This window comes from Anolis carolinensis, unplaced genomic scaffold, assembly GCF_035594765.1.
Source record: "Anolis carolinensis isolate JA03-04 unplaced genomic scaffold, rAnoCar3.1.pri scaffold_11, whole genome shotgun sequence".
Lineage (NCBI taxonomy): Eukaryota > Metazoa > Chordata > Lepidosauria > Squamata > Dactyloidae > Anolis > Anolis carolinensis.
In genome coordinates this window covers 16,095,800-16,114,253 of record NW_026943822.1, presented here as the reverse complement: position 1 = coordinate 16,114,253, position 18,454 = coordinate 16,095,800, and the positions used below count along the sequence as shown (strand labels likewise).

Sequence of the window (18,454 nt, the reverse complement as noted above, 5' to 3'; positions counted from 1 at the left end):
GTCGAAGGCCAAAAACATCTAGGGACCCCAGGTTGAGAACCACCACATAAGTGTCCTGCATGTAGATTTATGGTGTGGCTTCCTATCACAATTCCAAGGACTTGTAGTTGCATTGCATTCCATGGCTGGAAGAGAAGAAGGGATTAAACAACTTTGGCTACGTTCCCATAGCTGGATGTATACTGAAAACATCTTCCACCAAGATCCATTGTCCTGCATTGGCACTTTCCAGAAGTCTCTGTTGATTATGTTATTGGTCTGGGTTTGGCTATAGGAACATAGCCAACACACTTCTCCATTCTTACTGCTCTCCTCTAGCCAAAGAATAGCCACGGTGGGAGGAGATCCCAATGGTGAGTCAGTGACCCTTTGGTTTGGCACAATGAGTCCCAACCTGGGGTCCCCTGATATTTTTGGCCTACAACTCCCAGAAATCCCAGCCATCAGCTGTTAGGATTTCTGGGAGTCGAAGGCCAAAAATATCTGGGGACCCCAGGCTGAGAACCACTGCATTACTTTGTAGCAAAACCAGCAAAAGTGTCCAATGGGCACTGGTACAAAATGGGACTGATGCACATAGGCCTCCAATGCACATTAAGCACTCTTCCTGCCGTATCATTACATATCTTTACAATTCAGTAAAAGAGTTTCTTTACTGAAGTGCTTTTACTACATATGGGTAAATGTAACATAACAGGTCATATAGGATTTCAGTGATGGATCAAAACTCTCTGGAGGGAGGCATATGTAAAGGTTGAAAGATCCACTGAGCAGGCAGGTTTGAGGCAAAGTTGTCACGTATCATTCCAGTGGCCCTAGGAACACAAATTGGCTAAAATTGTTTCCCCACTTGCCAGAAATTGCTTGATATTCATGGTTAGCTTTGGCAAGAGCAAGGGACTCAGGAGATGGATCTTTGTAGAGTGTACCCAGGTCAGAAGACATAATTTCCAATTTTAAAGGGCTACGTTTCTCTTCTGAATGCTAAAGGAAACAAGATTTGATTTTGATGGTGTTGTTGTCCAACATAAAACATATTCTAATCTATCACTATGTATGTTTGTTGTAGGTGTAAGGTGGGAAGTCCAATCGGGCGAGTCCAACCAAATGGTACACATGAATGTCCTCATTACTTGTGTCTTTGCTGCCTTTCTTCTGGGAGCCTTTATTGCAGGAGTGGCCGTATATTGTTACCGGGATATGTTTGTGAGAAAATCCAGGAAGATACACAAAGATGCCGAATCCGCTCAGTCGTGTACGGACTCAAGCGGAAGTTTTGCTAAACTGAATGGTCTGTTCGATAGCCCCGTCAAGGAGTATCAGCAGAATATTGACTCGCCCAAGTTGTATTCGAATCTGTTAACAAATAGAAAGGAGTTGCCACCTACTGCTGACACAAAGTCTATGATGATGGTGGACCACAGAGGCCAACCACCAGAATTGGCAGCTCTTCCAACTCCTGAATCAACACCAGTGCTCCAGCAGAAGACTTTGCAGGCCATGAAAAGTCAAATGGACAAAGCCCAAAACAACCTCAGTGCTTCTAGGAAAGAAACACCTCTCAAGAGTCCCCAGTTTTTTCCATCCAGCCCCCCACCCCATTCACCTTTAAGTCATGGACACATCCCCAGTGCCATTGTTCTTCCCAACGCCACTCACGATTACAACATGTCCTTCTCAAATTCCAATGCGCACAAAGCTGACAAAAAGATGCAAAACATGGACCACCCACTGACAAAGTCCTCGAGCAAAAGAGACCACCGGCGGTCTGTCGATTCCAGGAACACCTTGAACGACTTCCTGAAACATTTAAACGACGCCCCTAACAACCCAAAAGCCATTATGGGCGACATCCAAGTGGCTCACCAGACTTTAATGCTGGATCCCATGGGAAACATGACCGAGATCCCTCCTAAGGTCCCGAACAGGGAAGCCTCTTTGTATTCTCCTCCGTCCACCCTCCCGCGAAACAGTCCAACCAAACGAGTGGATGTGCCCACGACGCCCGCCGTCCCCATGACCTCTTTGGAACGACAAAGGGGATACCACAAAAACTCCTCCCAGCGGCATTCTATATCAGCCCTTCCTAAAAACTTAAACTCACCCAATGGTGTGCTGTTATCCCGGCAGCCCAGTATGAGCCGGGGAGGCTATATGACTCCCACGATGGGCACAAAGATGGACTACATGCAAGGGACGCCGGTGAGTGTCCACCTACAGCCTTCCTTATCGAGGCAAAGCAGTTACACAAGCAATGGAACGCTCCCTCGGACAGGCATAAAGAGGACACCCTCCTTAAAACCGGACGTGCCGCCTAAACCCTCGTTTGTTCCTCAAACACCTTCAGTCAGACCGCTGAACAAGTACAGCTACTAAGACTTGCCTTTTCTGATCAAGGGCTGTGGGAAGTTGTCGCAGAAGGGACATTGAAACAGAGACTCGCTTGTCATCCGCAAAGAGAACAAGCGGCCAAAGATGCTCTTTTAACTCCAGCGACATCTTGTTCCGCCACGTGCCCGGCCTCTGGCAAGACTCAACTTGCTAAACCTATTAAAAACAAAGGAAGGTGCTGGCCATTGCTTTTCTTTTGTCTGGAGCCGAGGAGACATGTAGCACAAAGGGGACGGTTCTGGAGAGCTGTTCAAAGACCTTGGGGAGGAAAGCGGGAGGAAAAAAAGAGGATCCGTCAGCAAAAATACTTGAAAATAATAATAATAATAATAAAGATAAAATGGGGTTCATTCTTAGACTGCCGTAATGGGTAGTCTTCCCATGAAATGTGAACATTTTAATATGTATGCATTCGCCTTGCCTCTTGCACAAATGTCAGAAAATGATAATGTCTCAACAAGTATGTTGGTTAATAAGCAACTTGCTGAACTTTGATCTGTACTCCAACTGTAGCATTTTTATTTTCCTCCAAAGGATGACATTTTGTTTATGATGCAGATAAAAAGCAGTGGGTTGTGTGTTTGTGTGCGCGCGTGTGTGTGTGGTGTGTGCATGGGGTGGGTGTGAGTGAGCCATAAAAGTGAGGAGGTATTCAGACTCATTGCATCCTTGAAGTTATTGAGATGTTTACATTTGAGCATGACTGAACAACCTCCTGCCTCCAATCCCGATGCTTTTATGCAAAGCACATTACGGATCTCGTGAGCAGATTTTGGCACAAGGCAGCGAATAGGTACTATTTGAAGCTTTGGGAGGTATTAACTCATGCTGTCGTGAAATTAAGATTTCTAAATTCCAAATGTAGCATTCATGGGATATCTATTGGTACCCAACCAGTCCTTTTATCCCATTTATTGCCCAAGCTGAAGATGAGTTACTAGTGCTCAGTATTCTTTGCCCAAGACAGGCACAATTCCTGCCACAGTCTTTCCTTGTCCCTACAAAAAGTTTTTCTTAGATATCTGAATGAAACAAAATAATCAAAGAGCAAAGAATAGCAACCAAAAGGTTAGTAAGACATTCCGTAGCAGGAAAGACAAATAACAAAACGTATTTTCCGGATAGTGGTGGCAACCCACCAACAGCAAGAAGGGTAGTTTCATCCACCCAACAGTCTTTTGCTAATGGGAAATAAAAGCCTGAACCCAACCGGTTGTCTCTTGGCACCACGTACACTACGCACAAAAGCTGAGCTCAAGTCAAAAGGAGCTTATACCTCTCTGCATCTCCAGAGACTGTTCACACTATCACCTGCTCAACTTGAACTTTAGATGTAGAACGTATGTCAGTTATGTTTGGATCAGAGAGACTATGGGTGTATCCACACTGCACAATTTTAGCATAGGTTGAGCATCCCTGTTTTGGACCAGAAGTGTTCATTAATTTGTTTTTGTTCTGGTTTTTTGTGGAAGATCTACATTTGCATATATGTGCATAATCTTGAGATGGGACGAAGTCTGGATACCAAATTAATGTATGTTTCATGTACACGTTATGCACATACCCTTGACAGTGATTTTATGCAATATTTTGAATAATTTTGTGCATGAAACAAAGCTTGTCTGCATTAAACCATCAGAAAGCAAATTGTCCATGTGGACAATTTCACATTTTCGACTATTTCTGATTTCTGGATAAAGGATGCTCATGTTGTAGTTCCATATCATTTTAACTACCATTGTTCTATTATATAAAATCCTGGGATTTGTAGTCTCTTGTACTCAGAATTACCTCCAAGACAACACTAATGCTGTTGCTTAAGGGAGTACACTGGAGCCCCTGATGGCGCAGCGGGTTAAACCGCTGAGCTGCTGAACTTGCAGACCGAAAGGTTGCCGGTGGGGTGAGCTCCCACTGTCAGCTCCAGCTTCTGCCAACCTAGCAGTTCGAAAACATGCAAATGTGAGTAGATCAATAGAAGGTAACGGCGCTCCATGCACTCATGCCAGTCACATTGCCTTGGAGGTGTCTATGGACAACGCCGGCACTTCGGCTTAGAAATTGAGATGAGCGCCAACCCCCAGAGTCGGACACGACTAGACTTAATGTCAGGGGAAATCTTTACCTTTACCTAAGAGAGTACACTAAAGAATTCTACGCCTCTCCCCAAATTACTCATCCCAGTGTTATCAAAGTGCTATAACTGTGCAGTGTAGATCTTGAGAGAGAGAGAGCGAGAGAAGAGGGAGCAATAAATATGGAGTAGTAGTGCGTTTCCAACAGAATGAAACACCAATTGGCCTGGCAGGATCTGTCCACGACACATGTCACAATTCTGCGGACAGTACGCTTAGCATGTCATGCCGGTAATGACAATATTGTGTAAATAATCTGTGTGAGTTTACCTGGATCTGTGCATTTTGTGCCTTATTCATGGAAATGATTCTTTTTTTTTTTCTTCCTCGGAGAAGAAAAAGAAGAAGCAGCAACTGCAATTAAAAACCCTGTCAAGTGATCCCAGTAATAGCACATCATAATTCCCGGAGTGCCAGCTGTACATTCTCTCAACAGTTTCCAGAAAAGATGAAAGCAACCAGGGCGGGGAGAGAGAGGGATACTGAGCAAGAACAATTAATTAACAATGAAAAGGCAGCCTAGAAGCCAAGGAGACAGCAGCATTAAATCAACCTTGCTGTGCTAAACATTCCACCCCAAACTCGCTTAAAGATCAAACAGTTATAATGTGAAATCATAGGAGGGTTCGAGGGTAATGGAACACCTGCCGCAGCGCACACAGCGCATTCGTGGGTTGCTACAGTATGCGTTTGCCACGGATGTTCATCACAGATGGCGAGCTTCCAAATGATGCCCGACCACTTGTTTGCTGAACATTAGCATTAGCCAACGCAAGGGAATAAATATGAGCCAATAGGGCAAACACCTTCAGTCCCAAATGGAGGTTTTTATTATATGTCCCCCTCACTCTGCAAAAAAATTATATATTTCTTCACTCTTTCTCCCAAAATATCCTTGTTCCTTAATATATGCTATGATTCCCCCTTTTCCATTCTGTATGTCGACCATTAAAAGGACTTTCACTCCTCCGAAAATACCGAGGGTCGTTTTATTTTGCCTAAAAACATTTCAACCGTGAGACTAATACGTTTAAATTCTAAAGACCGAATCCAATGACACGACTGAATTGACGTCCTTTTACAAATATTAATGAATAATCCATACTTGTGTGATACCAGAACATAAATGTTATGTGAACCCAAATAACTTTCTGTAACAATGTGCTGCCTTGTTAGATGGTAATGTGAGTCCTCTCAGTATTTATGTTGAAATCTCTTTAACATTCAACATAGTCTTGGTTCTGTTAATTTATAATTTTTATGTTGGGTTTGGGATCATTTTTTTAAAGAAATGCTTTATCCATTTGTGCAAAGGTAAATGCAGATTGTATCTTTTTTAATGGTACAGCTTAAAAAAGTAACCCTAAAAAAAGCTGCTCTATACGGTCTATAGAGTACTTTAACATGTATAGATATCTTGTAAACTTGTATTGTGGATGTGTAAATAATACGTCCTTTGGGTTTTTAACACCGCATGTAAAGTCAAAATAAACTATTCAAAAGAAGCATCTCAGCTTGACTTTCTGCAGTTGAGAAATGCTAAGCGCTAGGCTTGTGCAAAAAAATTGGAAGTTTCGGAAATCGTAAGAAAATTGGATGTTTTGTAACTCGGAAGTCATATTCGGAGCATTTGCGTGGCCGACACCAAATATTTTAGGATCACAACTTACCCTATATTTTTCATTTTTGTTTTGTAAATCTCGGAAGGCTCCCAAAGTCAGTTTCATATTCAATGCAAGGCAAGGAAGCAAAGCCAAAGTCTACTTTAGCGCCTTACCATTCCTCTATGAAATTAATGCAGTCTTGGCATTAGCAATGGGCAAAAGAGAGAGCAGTGCATTTTGGGAACAGCACAGAACTCTGGGGAATGTAGTTTGGGAAGGGAGGAGCCCTATGCCAGAAAATTCAAAAGGCCCTGCTCTAAACTACATTTCCAAGACTGCATCAGAAAGTACCAATTCGGATAGTTGAGAGCTCTGTCTCTCCCTAAAAATTTGAAAATTCGCCAAAAATCTGTGGATAGGTGGAACATTCTGAAATTTGGTGGGCTAACAGTGGTAAATGTGCTCTATCATTGTAGCAAGTTTCACCCCAATAGCTTTAAAAATGAGGGAAATAGGATCCCCTGAAGATTCCTCAATTATAGTAATTTAATTATATGCATGTGCAATTACATTTTTTTCATGTCAGGAGTGACGTGAGAAACTGCAAGTTGCTTCCGGTGTGAGAGAATTGGCTGTCTGCAAGGACATTGCCTAGGGGATGCCCGGATGTTTTGATGTCTTTACTATCCTTGTGGGAAGCTTCTTTCATGTCCCCACATGGGGAGCTAGAGCTGACAGGCAGGAGCTCACCCCACTTCCCGGATTTGAACTGCCAACCTTCCAGTCAGCAGTCCTGCTGGCACAAGAGTTTAACCCATTTCGCCATCGGGGGCTCTGCATTTACGGTAACGAAATAGTAATGACATTTCGTTAGTCTCGATATAGTAACGAAGTAAAGTTTAGAAACAATTTAGAAATGAAGCACCAGTGTCTTCCCCCCTCCCCAGTGTTGTCATAACTTTTGAACCATTTATTTTATGGATTGCACATAAAAACATTGTTCTTTAAGAACAACAACTGCAATAAAACACAGAGAAAGAATGAAGCGGTTGACAATTGTGCCATTAAAACACAAAGGATCTTGCCTCCTCCTTTTGGCCTTTCCACATTTGGTTGTATTACAACCTGGAATTGATGTGAATTTAATAGCACTGAAGTGCGTTAAAGCGCTGAGCTGCTGAACTTGCAAACCGAAAGGTCCCAGGTTCAAATCCCGGGAGCGGCTTGAGCGCCCGCTGTTAGCTCCAGCTCCTGCCAACCTAGCAGTTCGAAAACATGCCAATGTGAGTAGATCAATAGGTACCGCTCCGGCGGGAAGGTAACGGCACTCCATGCAGTCATGCCTATGGCCACATAACCTTGGAGGTGTCTACAGACAACGCCGGCTCTTTGGCTTAGAAATGGAGATGAGCACCAACCCCAGAGTCAGACATGACTGGACTTAACGTCAGAGGAAACCTTTACTTTACTGCCACCACTTTAATGTAGGCAACATTTCAACACAAAAAAATTACAAAATAGTTTTGTTGAGGTATAAAAGCTAAGTCGGCAAAAACAAACCGGTTGCCAACCTGTTATTGGCTCACACATTTGTGTATTGTGCATTGCGCAACAGCACCTAGTTATTGTCATGGGTTTCACAGTGTTGCTACTGCATGGATCACAATTATTTTTATGCAAGAAAAATGCCACGTATTCTTACATGCAACTCCTGCAGTCTTCCTTTACTCCTTCAGATTCTCGTGGCCTCATTCTTCTTCCTGCATAAAATAAGACCAGGGAGATTATTCATGATCTCCGTTGTGCAGTATTCCCCAAAACTGAAAGAACATCCTGAACAGGTGGGTGGAATATCTCTCAATACAGCGCCTGAAAAAGCATTTATCCGGGTTTCTGGTTTTATAAATGTATTCCCACCTACTGCTGGAAAGAGCGTCCTATGGTCAGCCAAGATTTGGGGGAGATACATCATTAGTTTAACCCAGGGTCCTCAAACTTTTAAAGCAGCGGGCCGGTCCACAATCCTTCAGACTGTTGAGGGGCCGAATTATCATTTGAAAAAAAAAATACAAACAAATTCCGATGCACACTGCACATGTCTTATTTGTAGTACAACAACAACAATGAAAGAACAATACAATATTTAAAAATGAAAACAATTTTAACCAATATAAACCTATTAGGATTTCAATGGAAAGTGTGGGTCTGCCACTGGCCAATGAGATAGTCAAGTTAATTAGGATTGTTGTTGTTGTTGTTGTGTGCCTTCAAGTCATGTCAGACTTTGGCCGAGCCTAAGTCTAAAATTAATTATTTATTTACTGCATTTATTTACTACATTTATATCGCACCCTTCTCACCCCGAAGGGGACTCAGAGCAGCTGTATGTACATACAATATATTATATTATTAGCATAACACAATATTAGCATTATATATTACTATATTGAACTATACCACTATACTATTATATAATATGTAATATATAACATACAATTAATATTATTATATGGTATTACTATTAGTGTTATATTGTATAACATAAGATTATTATCAATATTATATGTATATACAATATATTATATTATTAAAACTGATATAAAAATATTATATTATAAAACTGAGGGCGGGGGCCAGGTAAATGACCTTAGAGGGCCGCATTCGGCCCCCGGGCCATAGTTTGGGGACCCCTGTTGTTGACTGTTTGGCAGAGAAGATTAAACACCCTGTAAAACTACAACGCCCATAAATCCATAACATTGAACCATGGCTGTTAAAGTGGTGTCAAACCGAATTCACTCTACAGTGCAGATCCAAGGAGTAAGCCCTATAAAATGCAACTGGACTTTCCTTATGAGTAAACACAAACCAAACATTGCCATAGGGTTGCGGTGAGTTTTTTAGGCTATATGGCCATGTTCCAGTAGCATTCTTTCCTGATGTTTTGCCTGCATCTGTGGCAGGCATCCTCAGAAGTTTGTTCAGAGGTCTGTTGGAAATGAGGCAAGTGGAGTGTATATATATCTGTGCACTGTCCTGGATGCAGCATATTATTCAAGAACACAGAAATGCTGGACCACTGTGACAACCATCATATCAGACTACACATAATAATAATATTTATTTACTACATTTATATCCCACTCTTCTCACCCCGAAGGGGACTCAGAGCAGCTTACACATCAAATGAACATACAATATATTATTATAATAGTATAATAAGCATTAAATTACTATTGTACTATATCATTATATGGTAATATTATTAGTAATATTACATTTAATATAATATATAAAATTAATATTATTATATTGTATTATTAGTATAATATTTTATTCCATTATAATATTATAATCAATATTACATGTACAGTAGAGTCTCACTTATCCAAGCTAAACGGGCCAGCAGAAGCTTGGATAAGCAAATATCTTGGATAATAAGGAGGGATTAAGGAAAAGCCTATTAAACATCAAATTAGGTTATGATTTTAGAAAATTAAGCACCAAAACTTCATGTTATACAACAAATTTGACAGAAAAAGTAGTTCAATATGCAGTAATGTTATGTTGTATTTACTGTATTTACGAATTTAGCACCAAAATATCTAGATACAGTAGAGTCTCACTTATCCAACACTCGCTTATCCAACGTTCTGGATTATCCAACGCATTTTTGTAGTCAATGTTTTCAATACATCATGATATTTTGGTGCTAAATTCGTAAATACAGTAATTACTACATAGCATTACTGCGTATTGAACTACTTTTGCTGTCAAATTTGTTGTTAAACATGATTTTTTGGTGCTTAATTTGTAAAATCATAACCTAATTTTATGTGTAATAGGCTTTTCCTTAATCTCTCCTTATTATCCAACATATTTGCTTATCCAACGTTCTGCCGGCCCGTTTATGTTGGATAAGTGAGACTCTACTGTATATTGAAAACATTGACTACAAAAATGGCTTGGATTATCCAGAGGCTTGGATAAGCGAGGCTTGGATAAGTGAGACTCTACTGTATATACAATATATTATATAGTTATACATTATTATAATCTATATATATAGTTTATACTATATTGTATGTATGTATGTATGTATGTATGTATATACAATTAGCATAGCATGTTGCTATGGCACAGGAGACAAGATGGAACTATCTTCCTGGCTCTCAGGTATATTATATAATAATAATAAAATAATAATAATAATCATAATAATAATAATAATCATAATAATTTATTCTTATATCCCGCCCCATCTCCCCAAGGGGACTCGGGGCGGCTTACAAAGGGACCATGCCAAAACAATATAAAAATACAACAGTAAAACACAAATCCAAACACAGCAATAAATACATCAAAAAAGCATACAACAACAACAATTTAAAAACAATTAAAACACGTTCAATGCCCTGAAGCGGTATAGTTGGTACAGTAGAGTCTCACTTATCCAACGTTCTGGATTATCCAACGCATTTTTGTAGTCAATGTTTTCAATATATCGTGATATTTTGGTGCTAAATTCGTAAATACAGTAATTACTACATAGCATTACTGCGTATTGAACTACTTTTTCTTTCAAATTTGTTGTCTAACATGATGTTTTGGTGCTTCATTTGTAAAATCATAACCTAATTTGAGGTTTAATAGGCTTTTCCTTAATGCCTCCTTATTATCCAACATATTCGCTTATCCAACATTCTGCCGGCCCGTTTATGTTGGATAAGTGAGACTCTACTGTACTTCAATCTTCAGACTAAGGGCGAGGAATAAGGTCAACAAGGTGCAATGCATTATAACTTCTAGTGAAATTGTAAAGTGTTGGAATACACAGAAAAGCTGAACAATTTCAACAGAAAGGAGGAAGACATAAAAATGAACAAAATCCAGTTACCAGTACTACAAAACACCATAATCAAGACAGCAAAGAAAGAACACCATTCAGTAACAGGAATTCCAGACAACAAACAATCAAGTGCTATATAACACCTCCAAACAAAGGATGCCTTAAGGCAACAACACTAAGTGACTGCAACTGCAAGGCTACTCAGTGCTAATCAAGCTTGCCAATTGCAACATTTACACTTGCTTCAAACAGACAAAGGGTTCTTTCTCCCACCCTGGACCGTCCACAGAGATATATACACTCCACTTACCTCATTTCCAACAACCCTCTGAACAAACCTCTGAGGATGCCTGCCACAGATGCAGGTGAAACATCAGGAAAGTTCTTACTTACTTAGGCAATCCTTCATAGGCTGAGGATGATGGTCCTCCATTTCTGGTGTCTGGGGGGGGGGGTGTCCGTAGGTGGCTGAAGAGACCTATTCTTGATCCGCATGTTCTCCCGCAGTGCGGACATCAGTCTCCAGACAGAAGGCGGTCCCGGTCAGAGTTGGCTTGACACGCCTTCCTCTTGACACATTTCTCCCTTAAGCCCTCCATTCGTGCCTCTTCGAACTCCACAGCACTGCTGGTCACAGCTGACCTCCAATTAATGCTAATGAAACATGGCCATACAGCCCAAAAAACTCACAGTAACCCAGTGATTCCGGCCATGAAAGCCTTTGACAACACATCATTGCCATATTAGTTGAGTTCCACTTTACGGAAAGGGTTATCTTTTCCATGGCTCCATCCATTTTCTCATTCCAGTATTATCTCAAACATCGGCACAATAACCGACAGTCTCAACTCCGGCATTTCCCTTATTTATATTTAGGACCCAGACTTGCCTGCAATAATTTCACTTAAATTATTCACAGACATCTATAGAAGGGGAAATATATTTTCATGTAAATGTACTCGGGCTCAACAAATACATATACGTTTTGACCCCATAAGTACTGCCGGCTGTCTGCAAAGGCCATTAAAGCCTTTCAACCAAATGAGTACTAAGGGACTCATTAATATGCAGCCAAACGGCATGATAAGCGACAAACGCCATTACTCTCTATCATATTACTGGGGCACTAAATCCAGGTACTTGGAAAGTTTAAGAAAAGATTGCAGCCCACACTGTAATGCCTCTAAACGGATTAATGGGGCCGTTTCAACCCAGCGACCCTTGGTATCTGTCCACCGTGCTCAACAACACATTTAATTCCGGTTTTAAAGCAAAACTGTCCCCCTTTTTACATGTAACAAGTACCCCTCCTCTTGTGAGTCATTTTCTATATTTAGTTTTTCATTTCATACAGTTTCTCAGAGGGCTGATTCACACAAAACACTGGTGACTCACAGCAAAGCAAAAGTTGGGGTGATCGAAGTGATTCGGGATGGGTTTTGGCAATCTGGGTTGCTGTGAGTTTTCCAAGCTGTATGGCTATGTTCCAGAAGCATTCCCTCCTGACGTTTCGCCCACATCTATGGCAGGCATCCTCAGAGGCAGTGAGGACTGCGTTGCTGTGAGTTTTCCAGGCTGTATGGCTATGTTCCAGAAGCATTTCTTCCTGACGTTTCGCCCACATCTATGGCAGGCATCCTCAGAGGCAGTGAGGACTGGGTTGCTGTGAGTTTTCCAGGCTGTATGGCTATGTTCCAGAAGCATTCCCTCCTGACGTTTCGCCCACATCTATGGCAGGCATCCTCAGAGGCAGTGACGACTGCGTTGCTGTGAGTTTTCCAGGCTGTATGGCTATGTTCCAGAAGCATTTCTTCCTGACGTTTCGCCCACATCTATGGCAGGCATCCTCAGAGGCTGTGAGGTCTGGGTTGCTGTGAGTTTTCTGGGTTGTATGGCTATGTTCCAGAAGCATTCCCTCCTGACGTTTCGCCCACATCTATGGCAGGCATCCTCCGAGGCAGTGAGGTCTGGTTGCTGTGAGTTTTCCAGGCTGTATGGCTATGTTCCAGAAGCATTTCTTCCTGACGTTTCGCCCACATCTATGGCAGGCATCCTCAGAGGCTGTGAGGTCTGGGTTGCTGTGAGTTTTCCGAGTTGTATGGCTATGTTCCAGAAGCATTCCCTCCTGACGTTTCGCCCACATCTATGGCAGGCATCCTCCGAGGCAGTGAGGTCTGGTTGCTGTGAGTTTTCCAGGCTGTATGGCTATGTTCCAGAAGCATTCCCTCCTGACGGTTCGCCCACGTCTATGGCAGGCATCCTCAGAGGCAGTGAGGTCTGGGTTGCTGTGAGTTTTCCAGCCTGTATGGCTATGTTCCAGAAGCATTCCCTCCTGACGTTTCGCCCACATCTATGGCAGGCATCCTCCGAGGCAGTGAGGTCTGGGTTGCTGTGAGTTTTCCAGGCAGTATGGCCATGTTCCAGAAGCATTCCCTCCTGACGTTTCGCCCACATCTATGGCAGGCATCCTCAGAGGCAGTGAGGACTGGGTTGCTGTGAGTTTTCCAGGCTGTATGGCTATGTTCCAGAAGCATTTCTTCCTGACGTTTCGCCCACATCTATGGCAGGCATCCTCAGAGGCTGTGAGGTCTGGGTTGCTGTGAGTTTTCCGGGTTGTATGGCTATGTTCCAGAAGCATTCCCTCCTGACGTTTCGCCCACATCTATGGCAGGCATCCTCCGAGGCAGTGAGGTCTGGTTGCTGTGAGTTTTCCAGGCTGTATGGCTATGTTCCAGAAGCATTTCTTCCTGACGTTTCGCCCACATCTATGGCAGGCATCCTCCGAGGCAGTGAGGTCTGGTTGCTGTGAGTTTTCCAGGCTGTATGGCTATGTTCCAGAAGCATTCCCTCCTGACGTTTCGCCCACGTCTATGGCAGGCATCCTCAGAGGCAGTGAGGTCTGGGTTGCTGTGAGTTTTCCAGCCTGTATGGCTATGTTCCAGAAGCATTCCCTCCTGACGTTTCGCCCACATCTATGGCAGGCATCCTCCGAGGCAGTGAGGTCTGGGTTGCTGTGAGTTTTCCAGGCAGTATGGCCATGTTCCAGAAGCATTCCCTCCTGACGTTTCGCCCACATCTATGGCAGGCATCCTCAGAGGCAGTGAGGACTGGGTTGCTGTGAGTTTTCCAGGCTGTATGGCTATGTTCCAGAAGCATTTCTTCCTGACGTTTCGCCCACATCTATGGCAGGCATCCTCAGAGGCAGTGAGGACTGGGTTGCTGTGAGTTTTCCGGGTTGTATGGCTATGTTCCAGAAGCATTCCCTCCTGACGTTTCGCCCACATCTATGGCAGGCATCCTCGGAGGTTGTGAGGTCTGCTGGAAACTAGGCAAATGAGATTTATATATCTGTAGAATGTCCAGGGTGGGAGAAAAAAACTCTTGTCTATGTGAGGCAAGTGTGAATGTTGCAACTGACCACCATTGAATGGCATTGCAGCCATTCAATTCATTGCAGCCAAAGCCTGGCTGCTTCCTGCCTGGGGGAAATCCTTCAACGGGAGGCATTGTAAAATGACAACTCCCATAATATCATAGCATCGATTGAGAAATGGCAGTCAACATATTGGATAAGTGAGACTCTACTGTATATATATATAGGGCTTGCAAATATTGTAGGGAAAATGCACACACACACACACACAGAGGGGGTTTGCAAACGTTTCAGGGGGAAATGCATATGTTAAATTAGTATCTATAATTATAGATCCATATTTAGATCTGCATTGTTTATATAAGCATTGAATGTTTGCCTGTTACCATGTTGGAAGCCGGCCTGAGTCCCCATGGGGAGATAGGGTGGGATCCAAATGAAGTTTTTATTATTATTATTATTATTATTATTATTATTATTATTATTATTATTATTAGGTTATTGTTGATACCATATTGTTTTTGTTGACCATACTTTTCCACTTATAGAGCTAGTTTATTGTTTTTCTTTGAAATACGGTAAATATTCAAAAACATTTAACCTACTGATGCCTCGATTAATGAAATTTTATTGGTATCTATTTTTCTTTTGAAATTTACCCGTAGCTGCTGCATTTTCCACCCTCGGCTTATCCTCGAGTCAATAAGTTATCCCAGTTTTTTGTGGTAAAATTAGGTGCCTCGGCTTATATACGGGTCGGCTTATACTCGAGTATATACGGTAATTGCTTTCCCAAACGAATCCCACAAGCCCTGCATATGAAAAAGTGCTTCCTTTAAGTTATCTGGCATCTCTCCTGCTGGCATTCGCATGCTGAAAATGAAACAATCAGACAAATATAATTTGTGGCACATCATCTTAAGCAGGAGTCACTCAGCATGTGCTTAAAATCTCATCTTCTGAAGCCTTCGCCCTCCTTACAATTTTGCTCTTATTAAGTAAATAGGAGTGATGCATTTGAAAAGTCCTCCAAGAAAAGAAAATGAAGGTGCCTGACTCATAGAAGCATTTCAATTAGGTTTGTTAAGGAAGTTATTACTTGTTAATTGAATAGCAACAGACTGCTGAGGATCACTTATTGAGATCTAATAAGTATGTAAGAGAGGGATCCATTCCTCATGTAATTCCATCAGCAGTAAACTAGTGTAATTAGGTCCTTACTAACAAACTCAAATTGCCAGGAATGTTGAGCCAGATAATTGGTATTTAGGAAGATACCTGGAGATATTCCTTGCAATATCAATTAACGTACTTACTAAATGACAGCTTAAACCCTTAACAAGTGATTTAGACCCCCAGGCTCTCTATAATCTGAGCAAATAATAATGATATTCCTAAACAGGTTGTGCAAAAGGACAACTGCTTGGGTCACTCATTTGTGTATGTAGAGTGTTTGGACTTCAAGGTAAAAGTAAAGGTAAAAGTTTTCCCCTGACACTAAGTCCAGTCGTGTCCGACTCTGGGGGTTGATGCTCATTTCCATTTCTAAGCCAAAGAGCCGGCATTGTCCATAGACACCTCCAAGGTCATGTGGCCAGCATGACTGCATGGAGCGGTGTTATCTTCCCGCCGGAGCGGTACCTATTAATCTACTCACATTGGCATTATCCATAGACATCTCCAAGGTCATGTGGCCGGCATGACAGTATGGAGCACCGTTACCTTCCTGCCGGAGCGGTACCTATTGATCTACTCACATTTGCATGTTTTCGAACTGCTAGGTTGGCAGGAGCTGGGGCTAACAACGGGCGCTCATTCCACTCACGGGATTTGAACCTGGCATCTTTTGGTCCGCAAGTTCAGCAGCTCTGCGCTTTAACATGCTGCACCACCAGAGGCTCCTTGGACTCCAAAGGTAAAGGTAAAGGTTTTCCCTTGACGTTAAGTCCAGTCGTGTCCGACTCTGGGGGTTGGTGCTCATCTCCATTTCTAAGCCGAAGAGCCAGCGTTGTCAGTAGACACCTCAAAGGTCATGTGGCCTGGAGCACTGTTACCTTCCCGCCGGAGCGGTACCTATTGATCTACTCACATTTGCATGTTTTCGAACTGCTAGGTTGGCAGGAGCTGGGGCTAACAGCGGGCGCTCATTCCACTCCCGGTATTCGAACCTGCAACCTTTTGGTCCGCAAGTTCAGCAGCTCTGCACTTTAACATGCTGCACCACCGGAGGCTCCTTGGACTCCAAATCAAAGTACAAATTCAAAAGTTCTCCCATTTGCTCTTGTCCAAGTCTTCATTTGTACATTGGGAACTATGGATAAGATACTATCTGGTCAAGCTTAACATATGAGTCCTGCATGTAGATTTATGCTGTGGCTTCCTATCACTATTCCAAGGACTTGCTGTTGCATTGCATTCCATGGCTGGTGGAGAGCAAGAGGGATCAAAGCAACTTTGGCTATGTTCCCATAGCTGGATTTAAGGTTGAATCAGGTGTCAAGCAGGGATGTGTTATTGCCCCAACCTTATTTTCCATCTTCATCGCTATGATACTTCACCTTGTTCCACCAGAGTGGAAATCATCTATTGGACAGATGGCAAGCTATTTAACCTCAGCAGACTGAGAGCCAAAACCAAGGTCACCACAACATCCGCTATAGAACTCCAATATGCTGATGACAACGTAGTCTGTGCGCATCCAGAAGAAGACCTACAAGCCACTCTAAACACCTTCGCAGAAGCATACGAGAAGCTCGGCCTCTCACTGAACATCAAGAAAACCAAAGTGTTCTTCCAACAGGCACCAGCTAATCCCTCTGCAAAGCCAGGAATACAGCTTAACGGTGTAACATTAGAAAATGTTGACCATTTCCGCTACCTTGGCAGCCACCTCTCCACAAAAGTCAACATCGACATTGAAATACAACACTGCTTGAGCTCTGCGAGCGCAGCATTTTTCCAAATGAAGCAGAGAGTGTTTGATGACCGGGACCTCCGTAGAGATACCAAGGTGCTTGTTTATAAAGCCATTGTCCTCCTAACCCTGCTCTACGCCTGCGAAACGTGGACGGTCTACAGACGTCACACTCAACTCCTGGAGCGTTTCCATCAGCGTTGCCTCAGGAAAATCCTGCAAATCTCTTGGGAAGACAGGCAGACAAATGTCAGCGTGCTTGAGGAAGCAAAGACCACCAGCATTGAAGCGATGCTCCTACGCCATCAACTCCGCTGGACTGGCCACGTTGTCCGAATGATATCTGAAAAATATACACCTTCATCTGGTAAGCGGCAAATGCTATATTTAGCATTTGTTGATATGTCTATTTTCACCTGGTCTATATAAATCATATGTGATATCTTATAAAGAGCACTATATTAGACCATTTTCCTTTTATCTCTTTAAGAAAACTTGAAGCTGAGCCAACAATACAGATATTCAAAACATTGCCGCTTACCAGATGAAGGGTTAACTGAAACTGGAGTAAACCTGGGAACCAGTAGTAAACGGCTTATGTAAACAGCTTACTTCAGCTCACAGCCAGCTACTCTAAAATAACATCTATTTAACCATTTATTGTCAACAAACTGAAGCTATGGCTAATTGACTGCATTTACATCCTGAGGAGTCCTACAGAACTGTTCAAAGACTACAGACACTTTTATTTGTTTTGACTCCAAGCCAGGTTTGAGCCAATTGATTTGCACACTGATATATTTAGTTTTACAGCATATTACATGCATTTGGAGAGACTGAATGTACACATACTGTGTCGCTAACAAACTTTGGTTGGAGTCTTGTTGATATATGTTTGATATATGTTTTATACTGAAAACTGCTCTATGTAGCATTTAAATCTGGATGATTGCAGTCTATAAATCTTTGTAAGTTACGACTGTGTGCCACTACAGCTGACAGAATTTGGTTATCAGTTGTATTATTGTTTGCATTATTGCTAACATTATTATGTATATGATGCTCTAATATACATATTGTGTTCTATGTTTTGAACCTTTATCGTGGTCCAAAGGATCGTGAACTGGCCCCCTGTTTAAAAAGTTTGGGGACCCCTGCTTTAATGTCAAGAGAAAACCTTTACCTTTA

General features: G+C 42.3%; 1 protein-coding gene and 1 long non-coding RNA gene across 15 annotated transcripts in view; one reads left to right on the top strand and one right to left on the bottom strand.

The window, feature by feature from the left end:
* sema6d (semaphorin 6D) overlaps positions 1-18,454 on the top strand; it is a 580,684-nt gene that overhangs the window by 518,160 nt on the left and 44,070 nt on the right. For 13 of the 14 annotated variants that reach the window (XM_062963603.1, XM_062963605.1, XM_062963604.1 and 10 more), the window contains one exon: positions 1,070-6,032. The exons of the other annotated variant lie outside the window; for it this stretch is intronic. In XM_062963603.1, coding sequence (XP_062819673.1) covers positions 1,070-2,376 — 1,307 coding nt within the window. In that variant the 3' untranslated portion in view covers positions 2,377-6,032. Of the gene's footprint in view, positions 1-1,069; positions 6,033-18,454 lie in introns of those variants that run through there. 14 annotated transcript variants of the gene reach the window in all.
* LOC103280972 (uncharacterized) overlaps positions 7,587-18,454 on the bottom strand; it is a 214,086-nt gene continuing 203,218 nt past the window's right edge. The window contains exon 3 of the long non-coding RNA XR_507540.3: positions 7,587-7,890. This is a non-coding gene — a long non-coding RNA (uncharacterized LOC103280972). The remainder of the gene's footprint in view (positions 7,891-18,454) is intronic.